The sequence below is a fragment of the Carcharodon carcharias genome, chromosome 7 (assembly GCF_017639515.1).
Source record: "Carcharodon carcharias isolate sCarCar2 chromosome 7, sCarCar2.pri, whole genome shotgun sequence".
Lineage (NCBI taxonomy): Eukaryota > Metazoa > Chordata > Chondrichthyes > Lamniformes > Lamnidae > Carcharodon > Carcharodon carcharias.
In genome coordinates, this window is record NC_054473.1 from 34,696,837 (window position 1) to 34,719,621 (window position 22,785).

A 22,785-nucleotide genomic window follows, 5' to 3' on the forward strand; every position below is an offset into this window, starting at 1 on the left:
GCTTGAGTTACCTTAGTCCTTTGTTTTCAAATATTAACACTTCTTTAAACTAAGTATTTTAAGAGTTTTAAATCTGTCACATTCGGCAGGCACTGTATATCATTTCTCCTTTTACTATGGCTTTCTATGAATCCTTAAATAATGTATTTAAATATTATGTTTTTTTTAAAAGGACTCTCTATGAAAGTTTTTATTTTTAAATACTAAAATGCACTTTTTCAGCCGTTGAGCGATCACATTCTGTCTCACTCACCACTCAGTGTCAGTTTAAGCATCTCGGAAAAATCAGGCAGTCAACAAGTACTTGGAAGCAGCCATGGGACTGGCAAAGTGATGAAGATATGACGTTGGATGCATGAAATGGATAGCAGAAATGTATTTTCCTGGCCTCATACGGTTCCATTCTGTGGAACCTAGAATGCTGTGAATGGCAGGAGCTTGGTGGGCTAAGTTTTGAATTATTTAGCATGAGCTCCATTTTAAGCCACTGGAGTTCTGTTATGCAAGTTTTAATTATTTATAATATAAACAGAAAATGCTGAAAACACTCAGCAGGTCAGGTAGCATCAGTGGAGAGAGAAACAGGCAATATTTCAGGTCATAGAGCTCTCATTAGAGTCCCAGCATTTTCTGTTTTTAATTCAGATTTCCAGCATAAAAAGTATTTTACTATTATTTATTCAAATTTGGTTCTGTTTCAGAGCTATCAAAAGCCAAAAAAGATATGAATGCTGGAGATACTATTCTGCAATCTAGCAACTAAAGGTAGCTGTGCAGAAGGGAGCTACCACATCCTTGGAGTAGGACCATCTACATGGGAGTGGGGGAGAGGAGGGAGGGTGGGGAGGCAAAGAAGATTTATATTGTTATAAACTGGTCAGATCTATATAGTGATAGAAGTGAGTCAGAGCTATTTGCACAGTTATATCTGCAACTTCATTAAGCAACTGAGGGAAATTAACTTTGTTTTGAATTATGGGCAATGACACAGGCAACTGATTACTTATATATTTAAAAGTTTACGTTTTCACATACCTGCACTGCCCACTTTTTAACATTATAATTTTGTACATCCAAATTTAGAATAAAACTGCCTATGTAAACTTATCAGGGTGTAACTGCACCCTTACCCCCAATATGTGGATGTGCCAGGCTTGTCCAGCCCCTGACCTGTGGGCCAGATGCAACGTGCCAAACCTCTCTATCCTGGCCCATGGAGCCAGTGTTCAAAATGCCAGTAAGATGGGTAAGTGGTGGTAAGACTCTGCAAGGAGCTGCTCTTTCGATCAAAGGCCATTCCTCTCCCATGTTAATGTTGTGCCAAATCTTAGCTTTCCAAAATTTGATCATCAGCCTCTTGATTGAGAAAAAAATGGAAATGTGGCCCCTCACTATGCAGACATAGAAACTTACAGTGGAATTACAAAAGAAAAAGTAATTCTAAATGGGAAATAAGTTACATCTGCATGCTTTGGCCCAATTATCCTGACCCTCTACGCCTGGGCTTGGCCTTTGTTTCCCATGTGCAATGCCATGGGAGACATTCATGCAAGAAAACAAAAAAGCAATAATAATTCCTGACAGAAAAATTTAATTTTGATATAGCTCTGCTGCGTAAAATACAGACCGAGTCAGTCATATAGATTATCGTATTACCAGATTTACCAGCTTTCTCCCCATGTTTTGTTATTGCAAAATTGTTGCTACTCTTCAGCACAAACTGTAATAAAGTGTAAGGTGTTTCAGCAAAAACAAGCAGTTTTACACCAGCTAATAAATTCCTCTGGGCTTTAGGTACCATCTGTAAAACCATTTGTGCTCTTCAAGTCAAGTCAGTATGGTGTATAATTGAATCAAGGCACACAGAGTTAATTCTGTATCCATTGTAAAATCCTGTATTCAGTCCTTATTTTCATTATACATTTATTTGTCTCCTTTTATAAATGTGAACTGCTTCTGTAAACTTCTCATACTATAATCATATCTTCCTACACACGGCAGTGCTGCACTACCCCCACCTCTAAGTGGAGGCGGGCGGGCAGGGCTTATGAGATAAAATGCAAATACAAGTTCACATGTCAGTTTCCATTATGTAGTCACAGAAATTTATGATAGAAAAGTTGGCAGGAAGTCTGCACAAGTCCGAAACTTATTAAACTTAACAGCATCATAAGGTGAAGTACTGATGGGTTCTAACAGAAATTTCTTCAGATTCATTTCTATACAATTCTTCCAAATGTAGGTGGGCAGGAATAATCAATGTGTATTTCCAGCAGCATGGTCTGTTCCAAAGGGCAGTTCAAACAATAGATACTTACCAATTTGAACTACAGGATCAATCTATGACTTTCCAATGGCTAGGTGAAAATGAGCATACTTCATGTTAATTTTCTGATTGCTTGTATGAAAATATTTTGCCCACCTTGATTTTTTTGTAAACTACCAAGCTCAGGTTTGGAGTCAAAACAACACTGCTCATGGCCTTCTGGCACTAGGTTTTCAAAACTGCATTGAAGACATACACTGTACAACTGACAACACAACATAGCTATAGGTTTGAAATAATATTGCTATCACAACATTAGCATATTTGTTAAGTTTATTAGCTAGGTTATCTTAGCATTGAAAATTAAAAGATCTACCCTCCATCATTGGAAGGTCTGGTTTGCAAAGCTAGGGAGTACTCTAGCCTAAATTAGCACTTGCGGACCTGACTGGTGATAATTGAGTCTTGCAATGAAGTGGGTTTTGTACCCATCATACAAATCCTGCTTTACCATGGGGGAAAACGGTAACTGTTTTGTGGAACCCTGCTCTGGAAATCTCCGAATATCCTTTAAAATTTGTTTCAATTTTATTGACAGTTTGCAATTCTGGCCCCCAAAGAATTTCTCACTAAAGTGCAGTTTGATGATCACAAGATAATTATGTACAATTATGGTCAACTGACTTATCATAAGTGATCCACCCAGTAATGATCATACAATAGCTCCTTAATGCTGCAACATTTCTTAAAGAATTCCAGAGCTTTTGTCTGCATAATTCTCAGGAAATCCATTTTAAATGTTGATCACTCAGTGTGAAGAGCTTCCTGTTTGTTATCAATCCTAAAGTTGCTACAGTATTTTCAAATTGTGCACTTTTATTCTACTCACAAGTTTGAAATTAAAGCAGCATTCTAGGTTAAATCTTTTCCATTCCCCTAACTGTTGGTATACCTCCAGGATCACTTCTTCAACATCTCCTTTCCAAGTTATAAAGCCCAAGTTTCTCTCGTCTTTTTTCATAACTCAATTACACGGCACTAGGGATCAAACTCCCTTCTCTTCGCTGCTACCAGAGCTTGAAAGTCTTCCTTGTTTCTTGGTAATCTGAACCACACATTGTACTCAAGGTACAGTCTGACCAGGTAATTGTAGTTTGATCTTAGGTCGAGAATTCCTCAGATTTTGAATTTGGCTACAATAAACTAAATATCATTAGGCATTTTAGGGTGTATTTAAACTATAATCTGGACCGAGAACAGTAGCATGCAGTCTGGATTCCAGTATGACAGAACCATGCATATATGGTTCACTCTTCATGTGGAGATTCACTAGCGTGGTTGGGAAGGGTTTAAATTAAACTAAATGGGCACCAGCATATAGAAATATAAATGAATAAGGTGCATAAAGTGAGTGTTGGACAGTAATAGACAAGGAAGTAGTACCATATTAGACAGAAATGGGCTGAGGGACTATAAGAAATGCAAAGACAGAACTACAATGCATGCATGTAAATGCACAAAGTATGGTGAACAAGATTGGTAAGCTACAAGCACAAATAGCAGTTTGAGAATATGATGTAGTGGCAATAACTACATGGCTTAAAAATAGTTAAGACTGGGCACAATATACAAGGATAAAGTGTTCAGAAAAGATAGAAAAGGAAAAAAGGTCTGGTAGCAGTAATGATTAGGGAAGACACTGTAGTATTGGAAAGAAAGGATTTCCTTAAAGGGCAAGGGCAGAATTGATTTGGTTAAGAGTTGAGAAGCAAAAAAGGTAAGACGACATTACTTGGAGCATTCTATAAGCCTCCAAATAGTGAAGAGAGACAGACAGAAGAACAAAGTTGCAGGGAAATCACAGAGATGAGCAAGGATTAGAGAATGGGATACTGGGAGACTTTAATTATCCAAATACCCAACTGCCTGGATACAGGCACAAGTAGAGCTCTCTCCCAACAGTTTTATAAAAGTAAACGTGGAGAGAATGGGAAGAGAATTCATGCTCTTAACAGCTTAATTAAGGTGGAGGTTTAAAACGTATTTGGGAGGGGGAAGTCCAATGGATTACTAAATGAACCTAGTTCGACACCACACTGGACTTCAACTCAACACAGCTAACATAATAAGTGGCAGACTCCAACCCAAGTCTCACTCAACTTTTCTCTGGAGTTAGGTCAGCCCAGAAGTCCAGCTTTGCTCTGCAAATTCAATGTTGGTGCAAAGCCAAAATTTGTTTCACATGTTTAGTTTGCAGTATTAATGTACCTTTGGAGATCCTCAGCCAGGAATGTGAATGAACCAGAAGTTTCATCAAAGGGTTGCACGTCCATACTGGAAATTAAACGCAGTTACATTTCACACTGCGATAGTTAGATTTCAAGTGGCTTAACGACCTCATTTTTAAATAGTATGATTTTAGTTCAAAATGTACGCTCAAGGTAGATTTAGATGTCTGTTTACCCAGATTGCAGCTTCATTATTGATGAAAATTTACAAGTCCTCATTTGGAGTTGGTCATTAACTCTAAAACTTATGAAAAGCCACTGAAACAGTTTTACAAGACCCAACACAGACTGTTACTTTATCAGGTCTTAGAGAAGGCAGGTATTGTTCAAGTCATTACAAGCTTAAATTTTAAAAGACCTACTGAAAGTTTTTTTGATCCAAATTTCACTTACGACCTTTGAAGGTACAGAAGATGCTTCTATTCAGTCAATCAAAATTGTACACAGGCCCCAGAAATGAATGTACTCAACACTGTATCATACATCCATTAACCATACTTAATATTAACTTATAACCTTTTCAGGCAGAGAAGGTGCAAGTGAAATTTGGATAGTGTTTATGTTAGCAAATACAAATTCAAAGGGCAAAAAACTAAAAACACTGACCCAAACTGTCAGCATTGGGCTGCCAGGAAAACTGCTGCCAATAATGTATAGGAATGTATTTATTTAATGAGGTTAAGGCTTGTTGGTGGGTTTGTTGATTGAATATTTAATTCAACCTCTAATGACATTGAAGGCTAAAAGTGGAAGATCATTCTATTTCTGTGGACTGATATCCTTCAACTCAGTAACCATAAAATGAGAAAAAATAGTAGATATACAGTAGCAGATAAGCAGGCTTAAAAGCAGAGGAGATGCTGATGTGTTTGAGGATGTAGTAAGAAAGGGAATGTGAAGTGCCATCATGAGGGAGTTGGAGAAACGAATGGAGTGAGGATGTGGGATAGAAGCATGAGTGAATGGAGAAGGATGGGAAGGAAGCATTGAGGGTATTTTAATTTCCCACCATAACAGCAACTGAAGCCAGTGGTGGTTCCTTTCCCCACCACACCACCTGTCAGAAAGGAAAGGAGAAAAATATAGAGAAACAAAACAAAGAAATACAGTATACAGTAAATGGCAGAACCCTTAAGTGCATCGACGGGCAGAGGGATCTGGGTGTACAGGTCCACAGGTCACTGAAAGTGGCAATGCAGGTGGATAAGGTAGTCAGGAAGGCATATGGCATGCTTGCCTTCATTGGCAGGGGTATTGAGTATAAAAGCTGGGTAGTCATGCTGCAGCTGTATAGGACCTTGGTTAGACCACACTTGGAATATTGCATGCAATTCTGGTCGCCACATTACCAGAAGGATATGGAGGCATTGGAGAGGGTGCAGAGGAGGTTTACCAGGATGCTGCCTGGTCTGGAGGTTATTAGCTATGAGGAGAGGTTGGAGAAATTCGGATTGTTCTCACTAGAGCGACGGAGATTGAGAGGCGACTTGATAGAAGTTTACAAAACTATGGACAGAGTAGATAGTCAGAAGCTTCTTCCCAGGGTGGAAGAGTCAATTACTAGGGGACATAGATTTAAGGTGAGAGGAGAAAACTATAGAGGAGATGTGCGGGGCAAGAGGGTAGTGAGTGTCTGGAATTCGCTGCCAGAGGAGATGGTGGAAGCAGGTACGATAATGGTGTTTAAGAGGCAACTTGACAAATACATGAATAGGATGGGAATAGAGGGGTATGGACCCCAGAAGTGCAAAATGTTTTAGATGACGGGCAATATGATCGGTGCAGGCTTGGAAGGCCGAAGGGCCTGTGCCAGTGCTGTACTTTTCTTTGTTCTAAATAGAGGACAGAAGCAGGTGAGGTGGGGGGGGGGGGGGGGGGGGAAGCACAGCAGGATTAAAGAGAAACAACAATATAGTAAACCGAATATACTAGTAATATATTAAAAACCATCTATCTGCTCATACTTGAGATCCACAAAGCCGTGTTTCCTGTGACACATTTTAATGAAATTGCTTGTCAACTCCTGCCCTCTATAAATTCTGATGCCTGTATTCATACTGTAAACTGCTAAGTAAACTTGTCACGTTGCAATGGCACCCTCCCAGCAGTGGTGATATGGTAACATCTCAGATTTTCATTTCCCAGCTATTCAGCCTTTAATTCAAATCAACTCCTATGCTCCAACCAATTCTACTTCTCTAATTCCCAAATTCTAGTTTTGCAAGTTAACTTTAAATATGAAACTGAAGTATTAATCAACAAGGACATAGTGAGAATAAATATATCTGCGTGGTCCAATTATCTCATCCTCTAACCTCATCTTACCTCAAGACAACACAAGGTCTGAATTTCCTCCCACTCCTATATGCAATGCCACTCGCCAACCAAAAGAAACAATAAGCATTTTTTAATTTGGGTCATACGGTTTCAAAAATAGTTTATTTATGTTACACAGTTTTGATATTCTAATTAGTTTCAATGCCCAGCAAAATGTTTTGCACTTCCAAATGCAGGCTGTTTCAGTTTGGAATCCAAAAACAATTTTTTGACCAGCATTTGCTTGATCAAGATACTGGATTTTTTCAAAACCTCAGCATAAATTTTAAAATGTTGTGCTATAATTATCCAGCATAAAACATAAAAGTAACTTACTTTCAGTAGGGAATCTATTTTTTCTTAGTGCAAGTCTTTCAGCTTTTTTCCTAGCCTCAGCTAGGCTAAAGAGGACTCCATATACACACTGTCGAATTGGCCTATACAGCAAAGCAGCAGGAGGCAAATCTTTATTGGCTTCATCTTCTATGCTAATGGAGATCTTAATTTCACCCTATAATTAAAAACAAAGTATTCATCATTAGGTACAGGAAACCACTTCCATTGTCTCTCCCTTTTATTCTTCCCTCTCCACGTCCCTCATCCCCCACCCACCTTTTCCCTTGGCTTTGTACTTATAGACTGTTACATCTCTGACTCCTTTCAGTTATCATGATGGTCATTGACCTAGAACATTAACTTTGTATCTCCACAAACACTGCTTGGCCTAGTGAGTGTTACCATCATTTTCTGTTTTTTATTCATCTGTAGTACTTTCTCAGAACCTCTATCTGGTAAACACATGGCATCAAAAGGTTTTAAAAATCACATGATTCACCCTGAACAGCAACAGGAATCCTTAAATGCAAGCCAACTGAAGTTTACATACTTGGTGTTGATATTTTATTCCAACATTTACAATATTCTACACTTTAATTGACATTACTGTACCAAAACGTATACACTTATCTTTCAGATTTATCCTCAGGATGTTGTCAAAGCTGGCAAGGTCACATTTATTGCTCCTCTTAAGCTATTCTGATGTGGTTATTCATGTGGAGATGGTACTCCACAATGACATTAGATAGGGAATTCCAGGCTTTTGATCCACCAATTAAAGCATGAATGGCAGTGTTATCTCCCAGTCACAACTGTATAACACTTGGAAGTTACAGTGCTCCTGGTAATAAGGTCACAGCTCAGGGAGATGCTGCTGGCTTGGTGAGTTACTACACTGCATTCTATAGATAATGTCTTAGGGAAAGAAACTGTCATCATTACACAGCATGGCTTATATGGGACTTCAAAGCCACAGCAATGATGGGACTCAACTGCCCTCTGAAATCAGTGATCAAGCCACTCAGTTGCATCAAACCACTACAAAAGGTTAGATTAAAACATGACAGGCCATCCAGCATCGTCCTAGGCATCAAATTCAGGCACAACAAAGACACACCCAGCCTAGTCAACAGTGCCACATTCCCCTAACTAATATCTGGGGATCTGTGACAAAATTTGCAGAGTTATACCGCAGGATAGTTAAGCAATAGCCTCACATAGGTACGATTCTGTGAACATGACTATATGCCAATGTCTCAGACTCCTCCAACACCATCTGTGGGTATGTCTTCACTCATCAGCAGAGCAGATCCACCAGAAGTGGCAGCATACTGGACTACAATCAGGAGGGAGTGGTCCTTGGAGTCCTCAACATTGACTCTGGACTCCATAAAGTCTCGTAATGTCAGGACAAACATGGACAAGGAAGCCTCTTACTGCCCTCCCTCAGTTGGTAAATCAGTACTCCTCTAAGTTAACACCACATGGAAGCACTACTGAGCGTAGCAAGGGCACAGAAGGAACTCTGGGTGGAGAGCCTCAATATGCATCAGCAGTGGTTTGGTAACACCAATACTGCTGAGTCAACATGGACATAGTTGCCAAACCAGGCTTGCAGCAAGTGTTAAGAAGGTACTTGCCCTTGGCCTCACCAATCTACATGTCACATAAGCCTCATTCCCAGCCAGTATAGGTAGGAGTGACCACCACACAGTCCTCATGAAGACTAAGCTCCACCTCTATCTCTGTAATCTCCTCTAGCTCTACAACCCACTAAGATATCTGTGCTCCTTCAATTTTGGCTTCTTGAGCACCACTGATTTTAATTACTTTACCACTGGTAGCTACATCTTCAGCTGCCAAGGCCCAAAGCTCTGGAACTCCCTCCCTAGATCTTTCCTTCTCTAAAACTAATTCTCTTTCTTTCCTTAAGGCGCACCTTAAAACTTAGTTTTCAACAAACTTTTTGTTATCTGCTATAATATCTCATGTCAAATTTTGTTTGATAACACTCCAAGAAGTGACTTGGGACACTATACCATGTTATAAACAGGGGCTTTATAAACACAAGTAGTTCTTGTTCAGTGAAGACACCCTTAACCGTACCATGTGGGATAAATCTATCAGCTCCAAACTGAACATTCACGAGATGCTGTGGCATCAGTAGTGGCAGAACTATATTTCACTACTGTCTCTAATCTCATGGCTCAGTATAACCCTCACCTTACCATTACCCCATCAAGCAGGGGATCATGCCAGGAGCAGCACCAGAACTTGGTGAAGCTACAAAACAGAATGACATGCATGCTGAAAAGCAGAAGCAGCATGGAATAATCAGACTTAAGCATTCCCACAATCAACAGATCAGGTCAAAACTCTGCAGTCCTGCCAAATCCAATCAAAATAGTGATGGACAATTAGGTTTCATGATTATCTCCATCCTCAATAATGGTCTAGCCAGCACTTAGTGCTAAATACAAGACTGAAGCACTCACAACAATTTCAGTCAGAAATGTCGAGTGAATGACCCATTGCTGCATCCTTCCCAAGCTCCCCACCATCAAAGATACCAGTCTCCAGTCAAATAGATTCGCTCCATGTGATATCAAGAAACAGCCAAGTGCACTGGATACAGCACAGGCTATGGGCCCCAACAACATCATGGCTGTAGTAATGCAGACTTGTGCTTTCCAGAACCAGCTGCATCTCTAACCCTGCTGTTCCAGTAAGGCTACAATATTGGCATCTTGCTGACAAAGTGAAACATTGCTCATGAATATCCAGTTCACAAAAAGCTGGATAAATCCAGTCTGGCCAATTACCACCCTATTAGTCCACTCTCAATCATCAGCCACGTAATCGGAGTGTCGTCGACAGTGCTACAAGCATCACTTACTCACAATAATCAGCTCACTGTTGTGACATCTGGGTTCTGCCAGGATCAATCGGCTCTAGACCTCATTATAGCCTTGGTCTAAATAGAATCATAAGAGCTGAATTCCAGAGATGAGGTGAGAGTGATTGCCCCTGACATCAAGGTAGCATTTGATAGGGGAAAAACCCACCACTGGCTGGAGTCATAGCTAACACAAAGGAAAATGATTATGCTTCTTGGAGGCCAATCATTTCAACCCCAGGACATCGCTGCTGGAGTTCCTTAGGGCAGTGTCTTATAGATGCTCTTCATCAATGATCTGCTCTCCATCATAGGGTCTGAAGTGGGATGTACACTGATAACTTGGACAACATTCACTCTTGGGCTGAGAAGTGGCATTTAACACAAGTGCTAGCCAACAGGAGAGAATCTAACCACCTCCCAATGACACCCAATGGAGTTATCGCTGTTGAATTCCCCCATCAACATCTGGGCATGGTGGTCACCACTGACCAGAAAGCATACTGGATCAGGCACAAACACTGCAGCTACAAGAGTAGGATAGAGGCTGGGTATTCTGTGGGAAGTAACTCACCTCCCAACTCCCTAGAGCCTTTCACCACTTACAAGTCAGCAGTGTGAGAGAATACTCTGCATTTGACTGGATGAGTCCAGCTCTAACAACACTCAAGAAGCTCAGCACCACCCAGGGCAAAGCAGTCCACTTGGCTGACACCCCATCCACCATTTAAACATTCACTCCTCTGTCACCGATGCACAGTGGCTACAGCGCGTAACGTCTACAACATGCAACTCACCCAGCTCCTTCCAAATTTGAAATGTCTTCAATCTACGAGGACTAAAATATGGCAATAACACGACCTGCAAGTTCACCTTCAAGTCATATATCATCTTGACTTGGAATTACAATCACATTCCTTCGTTGTTGCTGGCACTCCATTCCAATATTCTCACTAATTTTTTCCCTTGTGTGTGGCCTGTTAATTTCAATGTACAGTATCTTTAAATTCTTGTGTGGCCATGGCCTTGCCCTTGACTCCCACATGTCATGAACGCATAAAAAATTGTGTATACTGTGCATATAGTATGCTGGTTGTGAACAGAGTGGAGTCCATAGGCACAGTGTGCTGATCAAGCACAAAGCTCTCTTAGATGGTGCTGAGCTTCTCCAATGTTATTATCGCTGCACCCATGCAGAGTGAGTGGAGAGCATTCCATCACAATCAAGACTTGAATCTTGTAGACTGTGGAGAGGTCATTCACTCATTCCAGAGTGCCCTCTTTCTGATGTGTTCTTGTAGATACAGGATTGATATGGCCAGTCTAGTTAAGCTTCTGGTCAATGGTGACCTTCTGATGAAATCCAAAGTAATTGTTGAAGAGCAGGGCAACCATTGGCCACCATTCCTTCACCAAGCTCAGACCCTCGTCTTAATCATGAATCTGTGTCTACCTCTAGTTCCTCTCCAATCTCACGCATGCCCAGAGTTGTTCTTGTTCAAAATACCTAACCTCCCACTCCCTTAACCCTAGCAGGCACTAAGTTTCTGACTACTGAACTTCCCTCTTGGTCCCCCCATGCAAGCTGGTATTGTGATTGGCTTCCTCCCTTTCAACATAATAACCATCAATTCCTCAGTCCTTGCAAACTTTTGTCCCACTTCCAACCTCCCTTTCCCATGCTCTTGAAAGCGTTGTCACTTCCTAAATCCATGCCACTCTTTTCCACAATTTTGAAATCTCCAGTCAGGTTTCTGTCCCTGATTACAGCACCAAAATTATCCCTCTTGGATAATGCACTATAGTCACTGCTATAAGATGATGTCATCTGTGGCTTTGGTTAGGGCCATTTTGCATCCTTTGGAAAAATAAAGGAAGAATGAAATAAGAAGTAAAAAAAATGCTACAAATGCACAGTGAGCATATGTAAAGAGAAGCAAATTATTATATTTGGGGTGCATACCCTTCTTTAGAAAGTTTCAGGCTTGCAACTATTTTCCAAAGGGTTATACAGTCAAGATCTCATAACCTGCCTTTTATCATTATAGATGCTGACTAACCAGCAAATAATAAGCATTTTCTATTTTAACTCTTTTCATGGCTTGCCTTTTAGGTAGCACCCAGCCTTCAGTTCAGGGGTAAATTTAAAATAGTCTTCAGAATCATTTGGTTGTAAACATGAAAATATATTTCCTTATAAAATATCAGTCATGCATAAATGACACAAACATCAAAATCATACTATTGTGGCGGTGCTTAACTGGGACTTGATCGACACCAGAGTGGCTTACAGAAGCTTGACGAAAGCATGTTAGTTAAGAACAGCATAAAGCAACCTGCAGAAAAATGTTGGAAGAAAATGTGCATTTTGGCCCTCGAGATATTTTTGGCCAAGTAGAACGAGTCCTTGCCTTTCCTGACACTTCACAACCTTGTGAAACCTAACTCAAAGAAGTTCATTCTCAAACAACCATGGGTAAAGTCTCAAGATTATTTTATTAAGATATTTGGAATACATTATTTCAAAATCTTAATTTCCACAATTATCGATTTCTCATAAGAAACTTTGATCAAATTAGAATTAAATTAGATAAATATTAAGGCCTAAGTAATTCCTGCATTTGCAACTTTGCTTCCAGGAATCTGCTTTAATAACCTTACACTCCAAGTTGTCCACAGGAAAGGTTTAATTAAGTTTGATACTTTAATGACTATACCACACTGATACACTATTTACCATGACATAAACGTTACAAAGAGGCTGCAGCAACATTAAAACTTAGAAATTGAGCTAACATCATTGTCATACCAGAAAAAAAAACTTTCAACACATTCTCCAACATTTTGGGGGAAATCAAGGTAAAAGAATCAATGTGAGGGATGAGAACAGCAACTTTTGGCATCCGATATCAATATCAACCATCCCGTTCTCAAATGGGGGCGTGTGTGGCAGTGGTGGTGAGAAGAGTTGATGACATAGTGGTATTGTCGCTGGATTAGTAATCCAGAAATCCAGGGTAATGCTCTGGGGACCCGGGTTCGAATCCCAACTTGGTAGACGATGGAATTTGAATTCAATAAAAAAAAATCTGGAGTTAGAAGTCTAATGATGACCATGAAACCATTGCTGATTGGTGTAAAAACCCATCTGGTTCACTAATGTCCTTGTGGGAAGGAAATCTGCCATCCTTACCTGGTCTGGCCTACATATGACACCAGACCCACAGCAATGTGGTTGACTTCTAACTGCCCTCTGAAGAAGGGTAATGAGGGATGAGCAATAAATGCTGGCCTGGCCAGCGACACCCACATCCCATGAATGAATTTTTTAAAAAACACAGTACTTACCAGGTGACTTTCCCAACAAAGTTTAAACACCAACCTTAAAAGAACCCATCCAATCATGTTGTCTTTTTCCAGTTTCTCAGAACAAGGTTTCTGAACCTGACTGTAAATTTACTGGTAGCTTTGTCCCATGAATTACAATAAGATGGGGTTAGACTGCTCAAATTTATTTCCATTACGGCTTAAAAAATCTTACAGATTTGAGGATCAACATGACTACAAGTATGGCTCCAATAGTAGGGTTAAGGGCAGAGGGACATGCAAGAGACTAGAGTTGGAGGAACAGTGTTCTTGAAGGGTTATGGAGGAAGTTATATAAATAGGCAATGCAAAGCAATGGAGGAATTTAAAAACAAGGAAGTGAATTTTAAATCTGAGGTACAGGTGAGCTGGGAGTTAATGTAGGTCAGCGAGCAATGAGATGATGGGTGAGCAGGGCAGGATATGGACAGGAGAGTTTTGAATAATCTCAATTTTATGAAGCGTAAAAGATAGAAGATTGATCAGGAGAGTATTGAAATAGTCAAGTCTGGAGGTAACAAAAGCACAGTTGAGGATTTCAGCAGCAGTCGGCTGAGGCAGGGGCACAGAAGGGCAAATTAACAGAGGCTGAAGTAGACAGCTTTTTGTGATGGAGAGGATGCAACATTTTTCTTACTGTATTCTTTTGTACATCCTCCCCGTTTCATCCCATATCAGTGACATCTCAGCCTTTCAAGGCTTTACATGCTGGAATCCCCTCACTAAACCTGTCCCCTAGCACCTCTTCACCCCTGTTTTCATCTTAAAGTCTTCCTTAATACCCATCCCTTAGACAAAGTGCTTGGTTACAAGTCCTAATTTAAAAAAAAAAATTCATTCATGGGATGTGGGCTTCGCTGGTTGGGCCAGCATTTATCGCCCTTCCCTAGTTGAGAAGGTGGTGGTGAGCTGCCTTCTTGAACCGCTGCAGTCCATGTACACCCACAGTGCTATTAGGAAAAGTTCCAGAATTTTGACCCAGTGACAGTGAAGGAACGGCAATATATTTCCAAGTCAGGATGATGAGTGACGACTTTCAGGTGGTGGTGTTCCCATCTATCTGCTGCCCTTATCCTTCTGGATGGTAGCGGTTGTGGGTTTGGAAGGTGCTGTCTAAGGAGCCTTGGTGAATTCCTGCCTTTATCAATTTCCCAATGTTGCCTTCTTTGTTTCAGCATTTATTTTTGTCTGCTTATACCTTGTGCAATGCATAGGAACATAGCAGTCATGTGCAAGAGTAGGTATTTGGTCCTTTGAGCCTGCTTCGCCATTCAATAAAATCATGGCTGATCTGGCTGTGGTCTCAAATTCATTTTCCTGTCTGCCCTCTGTAACCCCTGACTCCGTTGTTTATCAAACCTCTGTCTATCTCGGCCTTGAATAAATTCAATGACCCAGCCTCTACTGCTCTCTGGGAAACAGAATTCTACATACTACCGACACTGAGAAAAAAATTCTCCTCATCTGAGTCTTAAAAGGGAGACCTCTTATTCTTAAACTGTGACTCAGGTCTCCCCTACGAGTGGAAACATCCTCCCGGTATCTACCCTATTAAGTCCCCTCAGTAACTTATATGCTCCAATAAGATCACCTCCCTTTCTTCTAAATTCCATTGGGCATTGGCCCAGGCTGTTCAACTTTTCTTCATAGGATAAGCCCTTCATCCCAGGAATGAGTTGCATGAACCTTCCCTGTACTGCTTCGAACACAATTATATCTTTTTCCAAATATGGACAGCAAAACTGCACACTGCATTCCAGATGTGGTCTCGCCAATGGCCTATATGGCTACAGTAACCTTGGGGCTTTTTTTAAAACATTAACGCAACCAAATAAATGCAAGTTGTTGTGTGTGGGGAAAGTTTCAAACACAGATCCCTGAGCCACACCACTAATTACACTTCGTTCATCCAGAAACAATGCTTTACTGCTACCTTGTTCATCCATCATTTCCAACCCTGAAAACATTATGGGCCAGATCTTCCAACATCAGGAGCAGCAATGCACTGAACCTATGCTGCTGGTGCACACTGAGGCCCTGAGGAACTCTTAATGCATGAACATGCACTGTAATCGTCTGGGAAGTTTAAACTTCCGAAGGACTGATTTGCACTGCCTTGGGCCCTCCCCCAATATCTCTTATACTGATCTGAATGTTGAAGACTTGGACTAGATATGCGCTACTTAACTGCATACCTACTGAAGAATTGTTACACTGTTTAACTTCTGGTATAAATCAATGATTAACAGTGCAACCAAAACCATTGACTCGATACCCCGCCCATGAGCCAGTCATCGATTCCCCAAACCCGGCCAATCGCCAACCCAACTCTCCTTTCCTGACCCGATGAGCCACTCACATCCCACCCCACCCACCCAACTGAAAGACGTGAGATCTTAAAATAAAAACTTACCTGGACATGGCAGCTGATGTCATAAAAAGTGGGCGTGCCCTCTGCAGTGTTCCTCATCAATCTTCTCTTGGATCACTGCACCAAGGTTTTGTTGTTCCAGCCGGGATTGGATGTCCCAGCTGAAAGGGCGCCAAAAGGTAAGCGCGCACAGAATCACCACTGATCGGAAGATCTGGCCCCATATATTTCTTTTGATATCATCGGTCATCATTTTTTAAACCAATCACTTAAATGACACTGTTGAAATGCTTTTTGGAAGTCCAAACATATATCCTCCATTGCATTCCTAATATCTATATATTCAATTTGCAGTTTTCTAGGGTATCCATGGTTTCTAAGCAGTAACTTTTAAGATAAAACAGCTTAATTGCACATAATGGGCAGTATTTGGGCTTACCTTTGTGAGCACCTGAAATACATAAGGGTACATCAATCCTTTCCTGTGTCTGTGTTCAGCAACTCTTAGTACCTCTGGAGCTACCATTGGCACAGGAGGGGTGGTTATATCCATGTGGTTTCTTGTAGGCACCGATAGGAGAGATGGAATCTGTTCAGTGTTGATTTGGCTTAGCCTGCTTCCAGCTGACGCAGAGGAAACTTTTGCATCTACTTGGCTCCCTGGATTGCCAGTGGGATCATCTACCTGCTACATAAAGTAGCCATTAGTACATTCTGCCATGGTCAAAGAACACATCCCTCTTTAATAATATTTTCTAAGTAATACAGAGATCTACATTTCCATAAAAAAGCTAAACCGAAAAACAAAAACAATGAGTCAATAAGCTAGTACTCATGGGCTGCAAGTATCAGATTAACACTTTCAAGCCAGCTTCCTGCAACACCATTTTACATTGGCAGCTCTACAGTGCTTTACATTCAAGCAAAGCCAAACTCTGCCCATGTGACCTTAAAATGAACAGTGTCCTGTGATTTTGCAAATGGATGATTATTCTTCCATATGCATATCACTGACCAAGTGGGGAAGAATGTACTTAGTTACTCTACTTGTAAACAAAAGATTATTGACTCTCATTTTTGTAAATTGCAGGTTATATTAGTAGCCCAAGATAATGAATAATAGACACTGCAATATTTTGAAAAATCAACATCTTGTATTTTTGTACTAATAAGTATTTATGGAAATGCCATTAATTAAGGCCACAATACCTTTGTTTCATTGCGAATACAAACACCTTTCTGATGCCCTCCTCCTGAAGTTTTTTCTAGAGCTTCAGATTGATTTCCAGATTTTTCCCAAGCTAATACATGCCCAACTTGGTGATGTAGTTCAGCAACATGACTAAAGGAAAAAAAAGCAACACATGGCCATTGAAACTGCTCTTTTCAACACTAGGCATCTAGGAAAAAAATGAATTTAACATTATTTTGTGTCTTCCCTAGCCCTATTTTCCATCTCCATGTGCCTTTTCATTGTCTCGCTTAACTATTTTCACAATCTTTTGCCTCATCGAGATGATCACCATCCATAATCCACAAAGTTTTTACATTGTCCCAGCTTTTCCAAAAAAGACATGTTGAGACAGCTAACACATTATTTCCCTTTCTCTATCACACTCCTTTAGTTTAGTTGTTCAGTAATGTAGACATGCACATGCTGTTATGCTGAAGCATTGCTCATAGTGAGTGGAGAAGATATCTAGTTAGCGACACTGATTTGTCAGTGCTGATCTGGGTTGAAGTTTCAGGGTATAAAGTTTCGATTATGCTGATCTTATTGCAGAAATGTGATTCAAATCAGAGGAATAGATATATTGGCCAACTGGGTCTAACAATCTTGTGGCAGAACCTCATAAATCAATGACATAAATCCCGATATAGCATCCATAAATCACAAAAGAATCAAAAAACCAATTAAACCAAATGTATCCAAGTTCATTCATTGACTAAATCTCATTGCATACTAATTTCAAAGTAAAATGTAATATAAATTCTAAAAATAATTTTGTGCTCAGAAGTCGCACAGCCAGTTCCTTAAAATTATTGTAGTTGCTTTTTTTAATTTTAATTATACTTGTTTTCAAAAAGCAACACTATCATTCATCAAATGCAGATTTTCTCTATTAAAGTGCCAATAAAACTATAGCATAGTTTGGACCTTACAGTAGCTTTCTGCGCATTTGCTCAACATGATTTATTTTATTAAAAACATTGCCAACATTTATTCAGAAATCAAAAATAGTCAGCTGTGAACATTTTTCATGTTATTCATCTGACGTATACAGCACCAAAATATTTGCAATTCATCAGGTTTTGTAGCTCAATTCTGAATGCTGTATATCTGTGATTAATGTTTTAAATCATCACAACAAGGCACTTTTCCATCCAACGCATAAAAAAGTGCTTTAAAATCTCAAAGGCTGAGTGTTACAAAATAGAATTAAAAAATGCATACTGAAGATAATTTATCCATCCACAGCGTCCTCGGAGCAAATAGTATTATAGTTGTTCACACAAATACTAACAAGTGGAAAAACGGTTAATTATTCATTAACACCCAATCAGTTTTTCATGAGACTTGTTCTCACCGTGATATTTTCAAGCAAAAGTATGATTGCGCATTCAAATCTACCATCGAAGTTTTCTGGAAGTTGGTGTAACATTTTACATCAAGCCCAAATACTGTTCATGGGAATTAATGGGCATGTTATCATCAATGAATCAAATGAAAAGCCAACTTTTCATGTGTGCTACAATTCTTACATAATGGAATAAATAGATTAAAAAAAGGTACATTCTGCTCACCATAAAATTGCTTCCACTGAAAGTTATGACATCTCAGATCCAGGTTCCAATTTCTCCAAATACCCTGCACTGATGGGTTTAATTTGCCTATATTTTCTTACATGATGTTATATATTTACCAGATAATTTCAGAAAAATACTGAGCAAGTTTTGAGTTGCGCTGCAGTTTACTTTTGAAACGATTTAACTTTTATAGACAGGTCCATATACTAATTTCTTTGATCCAACTGTATTAACATTTTTACAAACCGATGAATGCTTCTACACTTTTGAACTGAGGGAGGCGGCGGCATAATGATTTTGTCATTGGGCTGGTATTTCAGAGACCAAGGGTAATGCTCTTGGGTCCCAGGTTTGATTCCATCACAGCAGATGGTGAAATTTGAATTCAATAAAATAATCTGGAATTAAAAGTGTGATGATGACCATGAAACCATTGTCGACTGTTGAAAATACCCATCTGATTCACTAATGTCCTTAAGAGAAGAAAATCTGCTGTTCTTACCTGGTCTGGCCTACATGTGACTCCAGACCCACAGCAGTGTGGTTGACTCTTAACTGCCCTCTGAACAAGGGCAATTCAGGATGGATAATAAATGCTGGCCTAGCCAGCGATGGACGAATATTAAAAAAAAGGTTCAAAAATTTCTCTCCACTGTAATTGGACAGCGTTCAATTTCTGTTTCCAATCGTTAATTCTTTTTTTAATTCATTTATGGGGTACGGGCATTGCTGCCTAGGCCACCGTTTATTGCCCATCTCTAATTGCACTTGAGAAGGTGGTGAGCTGCCTTCTTGAACCACTGCAGTCCCTGTGATGTAGGTACACTCACAGTGCTCTTAGGAAGGGAGTTCAAGGATTTTGACCCAGCAACTGTGAAGGAACGGTGGTATATTTCCAAGTCAGGATGGGGAAATGGCTCGGAGAATAACTTCCAGGTGGTGGTGTTCCCATCTATCTGCTACCCTTGTCCTTCTAGATGGTAGTGCTTGTGGATTTGGAAGGTACTGCCTAAGGAGCCCTGGTGAGTTTCTGCAGTGTATCTTGTAGATGGTACACACTGCTGCTACTGTTCAACAATGGTGGAGGGTGTGAATGTTTGTGGAAGGGGTGCCTATCAAGTCGACTGCTTTGTCCTGGGTGATATCAAGCTTCTTGAGTATTGTTGGAGCTGCACTCATCCAGGAAAGTGGAGAACATTCCATCACACTCCTGACTTGTGCCTTGTAGATGGTGGACCAGGCTTTGGGGAATCAGGAAGTGAGTTACCCGTCACAGGATTGCTAGTCTCTGTCCTGCTCTTATAGCCAACAGTATTTATGTAGCTAGTCAAGTTCAGTTTCTAGTCAATGGTAACCCCCAGGATGTTGATGGTGGGGGATTCAGTGATAGTAATGCCATTGAAAGTCAAGGAGGCATGGTTAGATTGTCTCGTTGGGAGATGGTCATTGCCTGGCCCAAGCCTGGATATTGTCCAGGTCTTGCTGCATTTGGATATGGACTGCTTCAGCATCTGAGGAGTTGCGAATGGTGCAATCATCAGCGAGCATCCCCACTGCTGACCTTATGATGGAAGGGAGCTCATTGGTGAAGCAGCTGAAGATGGCTGGGCATAGGTTTTTCATCTGTTAATTCAAGGAAATTGCATTTCATCAGAAAACTCAGCTTGTTTAATAAAACATTGTTTCAGAAATAGAGATCTATTTAGAAAATCTTACTTTTAATTCCACACCTTGTGGAACATTGCCAAAAAATGAATTAAACACTTACTTAGTAGCACCCCTATTTTCCTCATTGTCAGACGAGGAAGATGTTGAAGAAGCAGGGAAAAATGGAGCCTCTATGCCACAGTGATTTGGACTCACAGCTGAAGCCGTAGAAATATTTGGTGAGGAACGCTCATACAAAGGTGTATGCTTCCCTTCGTGAGGAATGTTACTGTAATTGTTGTTGGATTCCAGGGTGAGGCTGGGGTCAGGCAGGGCAGGCTGGTATGTACTTAATGATGAAGGCTGATCTTTATTTATCGAGTACAAGTCTGAAGTTCCTGGTCCTGAAGTGGCAGCTTGGCCAGCTAATGGTTGGCCCTGGCATAATGAAACAAATAATAACATGAAACAAATAATGAGCTTCACAAATAAATACATATTGTTTCAGATACAGAAACCTACATTATTTAATTGATTGCTCAAAAGTAATCCTGTGATTCTAAATTGCTTTGGGACATTTTGAGGCTGAAAGGACATTATATAAATGCAAGCTCTTTCTTCTTCCTTACCCATTTAAGAGTTTGGGATTATAGAAAGTCATCATGATCAGATGGTGCTCCCAATCTCAAGTGCATAACGAACATTAAATCAATTTTTCATCAGGTGACTCAGCAGGTTAAAGCAATACATTAGCTTAAACAAATAAATATGCTACAAAGTGTATCAAGTCAGCAAAATAATCAAGGAAGGGAAGAAAGGACGATATGTAAGCATGTAAGTGGAAACCGCCATGTGTTCAATTACCATGTACAGCTGAATTATAAAAAAGTTGCAGTCATGAGAAGCTTTATTCCCCATCCACCTGGTCCTCTCTTTATAAAATTAACTTTAAGGGTTGTAGATTTGGAGGATTTGCACTTGAGCTTCCTTTCAATAATAATGCTGTCACTTTAAACCCTTTTTCATATTTGGCTTCCCTCAGCAAATGTTCCCAAAGTGAAAACATAAAATGTCAAAGGTGAATAAGTGAAGAGTTTTACCAATTTAAAGTACAGTTTGCAAACACTCAGAATCAGTAACCAATTTAGTTTTCATTGTCTGAATTTTCCAACCCAATTCTTTAACTTGGAATTTAGAGCCTTCAGCTTAGTTTCATAAAATGTCATTATGGGGAAACATTAAATCCAAGTTCTACGAAATTTTGAAACAACCAACATTTATATAACTATCTGCATTGGCAATAATAAAAATAAAATTTAAGTAGAAAACTTAGTTCAGAATAGTACTGAAGGAGCACTGCACTAATGGAGGTGTAATCAAACTAAGGGTTAATCTGCTGGCAGGAGAACACAGTAGATCCCATGGCACTATCCTAAGAACAATGTGGGTCTTCTCAGTGTCCTGGCCAACACTTACCCCTCAACAAATACCACTAAGGCAGAATATCTCTTCTTATAGAGATCGCTTATTCCCTTATTGCTGTTTGTAGGAATCTGTTGGGCACAAATTATCACTTCAAAAGTGCTTCATTGGCTTTAAAGTGCTCTGAGTAAGTCTGTGGACATGAACAGCGCTCTATAAAGTTCGATCTCCTTTTTCTTTCTGTGGCATCAGAAATCACAAATGAAATCCAGCAGTAAATAGGAACGAAAGATTTTGTCACTTTAAACAATGCCTGCATTTCCTATAAATACTGTGCATGCGTAGTTTGAGGGTATTGCTTTGTGAAGTCATTTTAAGCGACAGTAGGCAGCAGCCAGGACCAAAGATGGCGCTGCTGAAATCATCACAGTTGGGCGGTGGCATCCTTTAAATGTGCACTCAGAGCTGAAATGTGAAACATATGAATTTGTAATCATGCATAGGAGGTTAATTCTAGGCATGAGAGATTTAGCAGCTAAAACATGGGTGCCAATTTAGGAGCAATGAAGACTGCTAAAGAGGCCAGAATTGTACTAACAAACAAATCACAGGGTGTTGCAGGGATTGGAGGAGTTCACAGAGATAAGGAAAGGTGTGGAGTCTGGGATAGGTTAGTGAGGGTTGTAGGGGCTGGAGAAAGTATCAGAGATAAGGGTGGCACAGAAAGGCTCCATGTGGAGTGTGTCAGATTTCATGTTGGCTTTGCACAGTGCCTGTTGTTAACTTAGTTGCACCATTTGGTTGGCTCTTTTGTCGTGAACTTGTGGACAGCCTGCCAAGAGGAGAGAGAGAGAGAAAGCGAGGGAGAAAGAAAACACGCACACAGGCCCCTCTCCCTCCACAGCTAAAAAAAAATTGCAGAATTTTGAAATTCGCGCACGCACGATCCTTCTGCAGTCAGCATCACCAGCGCATGTGCAAAGTGGTCCTGGCAGGCTGGGTGCAGCATTGTGACAACATTGGATTTCCACAGATGCATGGAGCCATGCACCTGCACAGAAATGCTGTC

At 40.2% G+C, this 22,785-nt stretch overlaps 1 protein-coding gene across 3 annotated transcripts in view; it reads right to left on the reverse strand.

Annotated features, from left to right (window-relative positions):
• The window catches only part of LOC121280132 (constitutive coactivator of PPAR-gamma-like protein 1 homolog), a 121,209-nt gene that overhangs the window by 34,971 nt on the left and 63,453 nt on the right, over positions 1-22,785 (reverse strand). The window contains exons 7-10 of one of the 3 annotated variants that reach the window (XM_041191809.1): positions 20,416-20,732; positions 17,049-17,181; positions 16,279-16,524; positions 7,207-7,381 (exon numbers count right to left, since the gene is read on the reverse strand). In XM_041191809.1, coding sequence (XP_041047743.1) covers positions 7,207-7,381; positions 16,279-16,524; positions 17,049-17,181; positions 20,416-20,732 — 871 coding nt within the window. Of the gene's footprint in view, positions 1-7,206; positions 7,382-16,278; positions 16,528-17,048; positions 17,182-20,415; positions 20,733-22,785 lie in introns of all 3 variants that reach the window. The other 2 variants (XM_041191808.1, XM_041191810.1) reach the window with 2 other exon arrangements.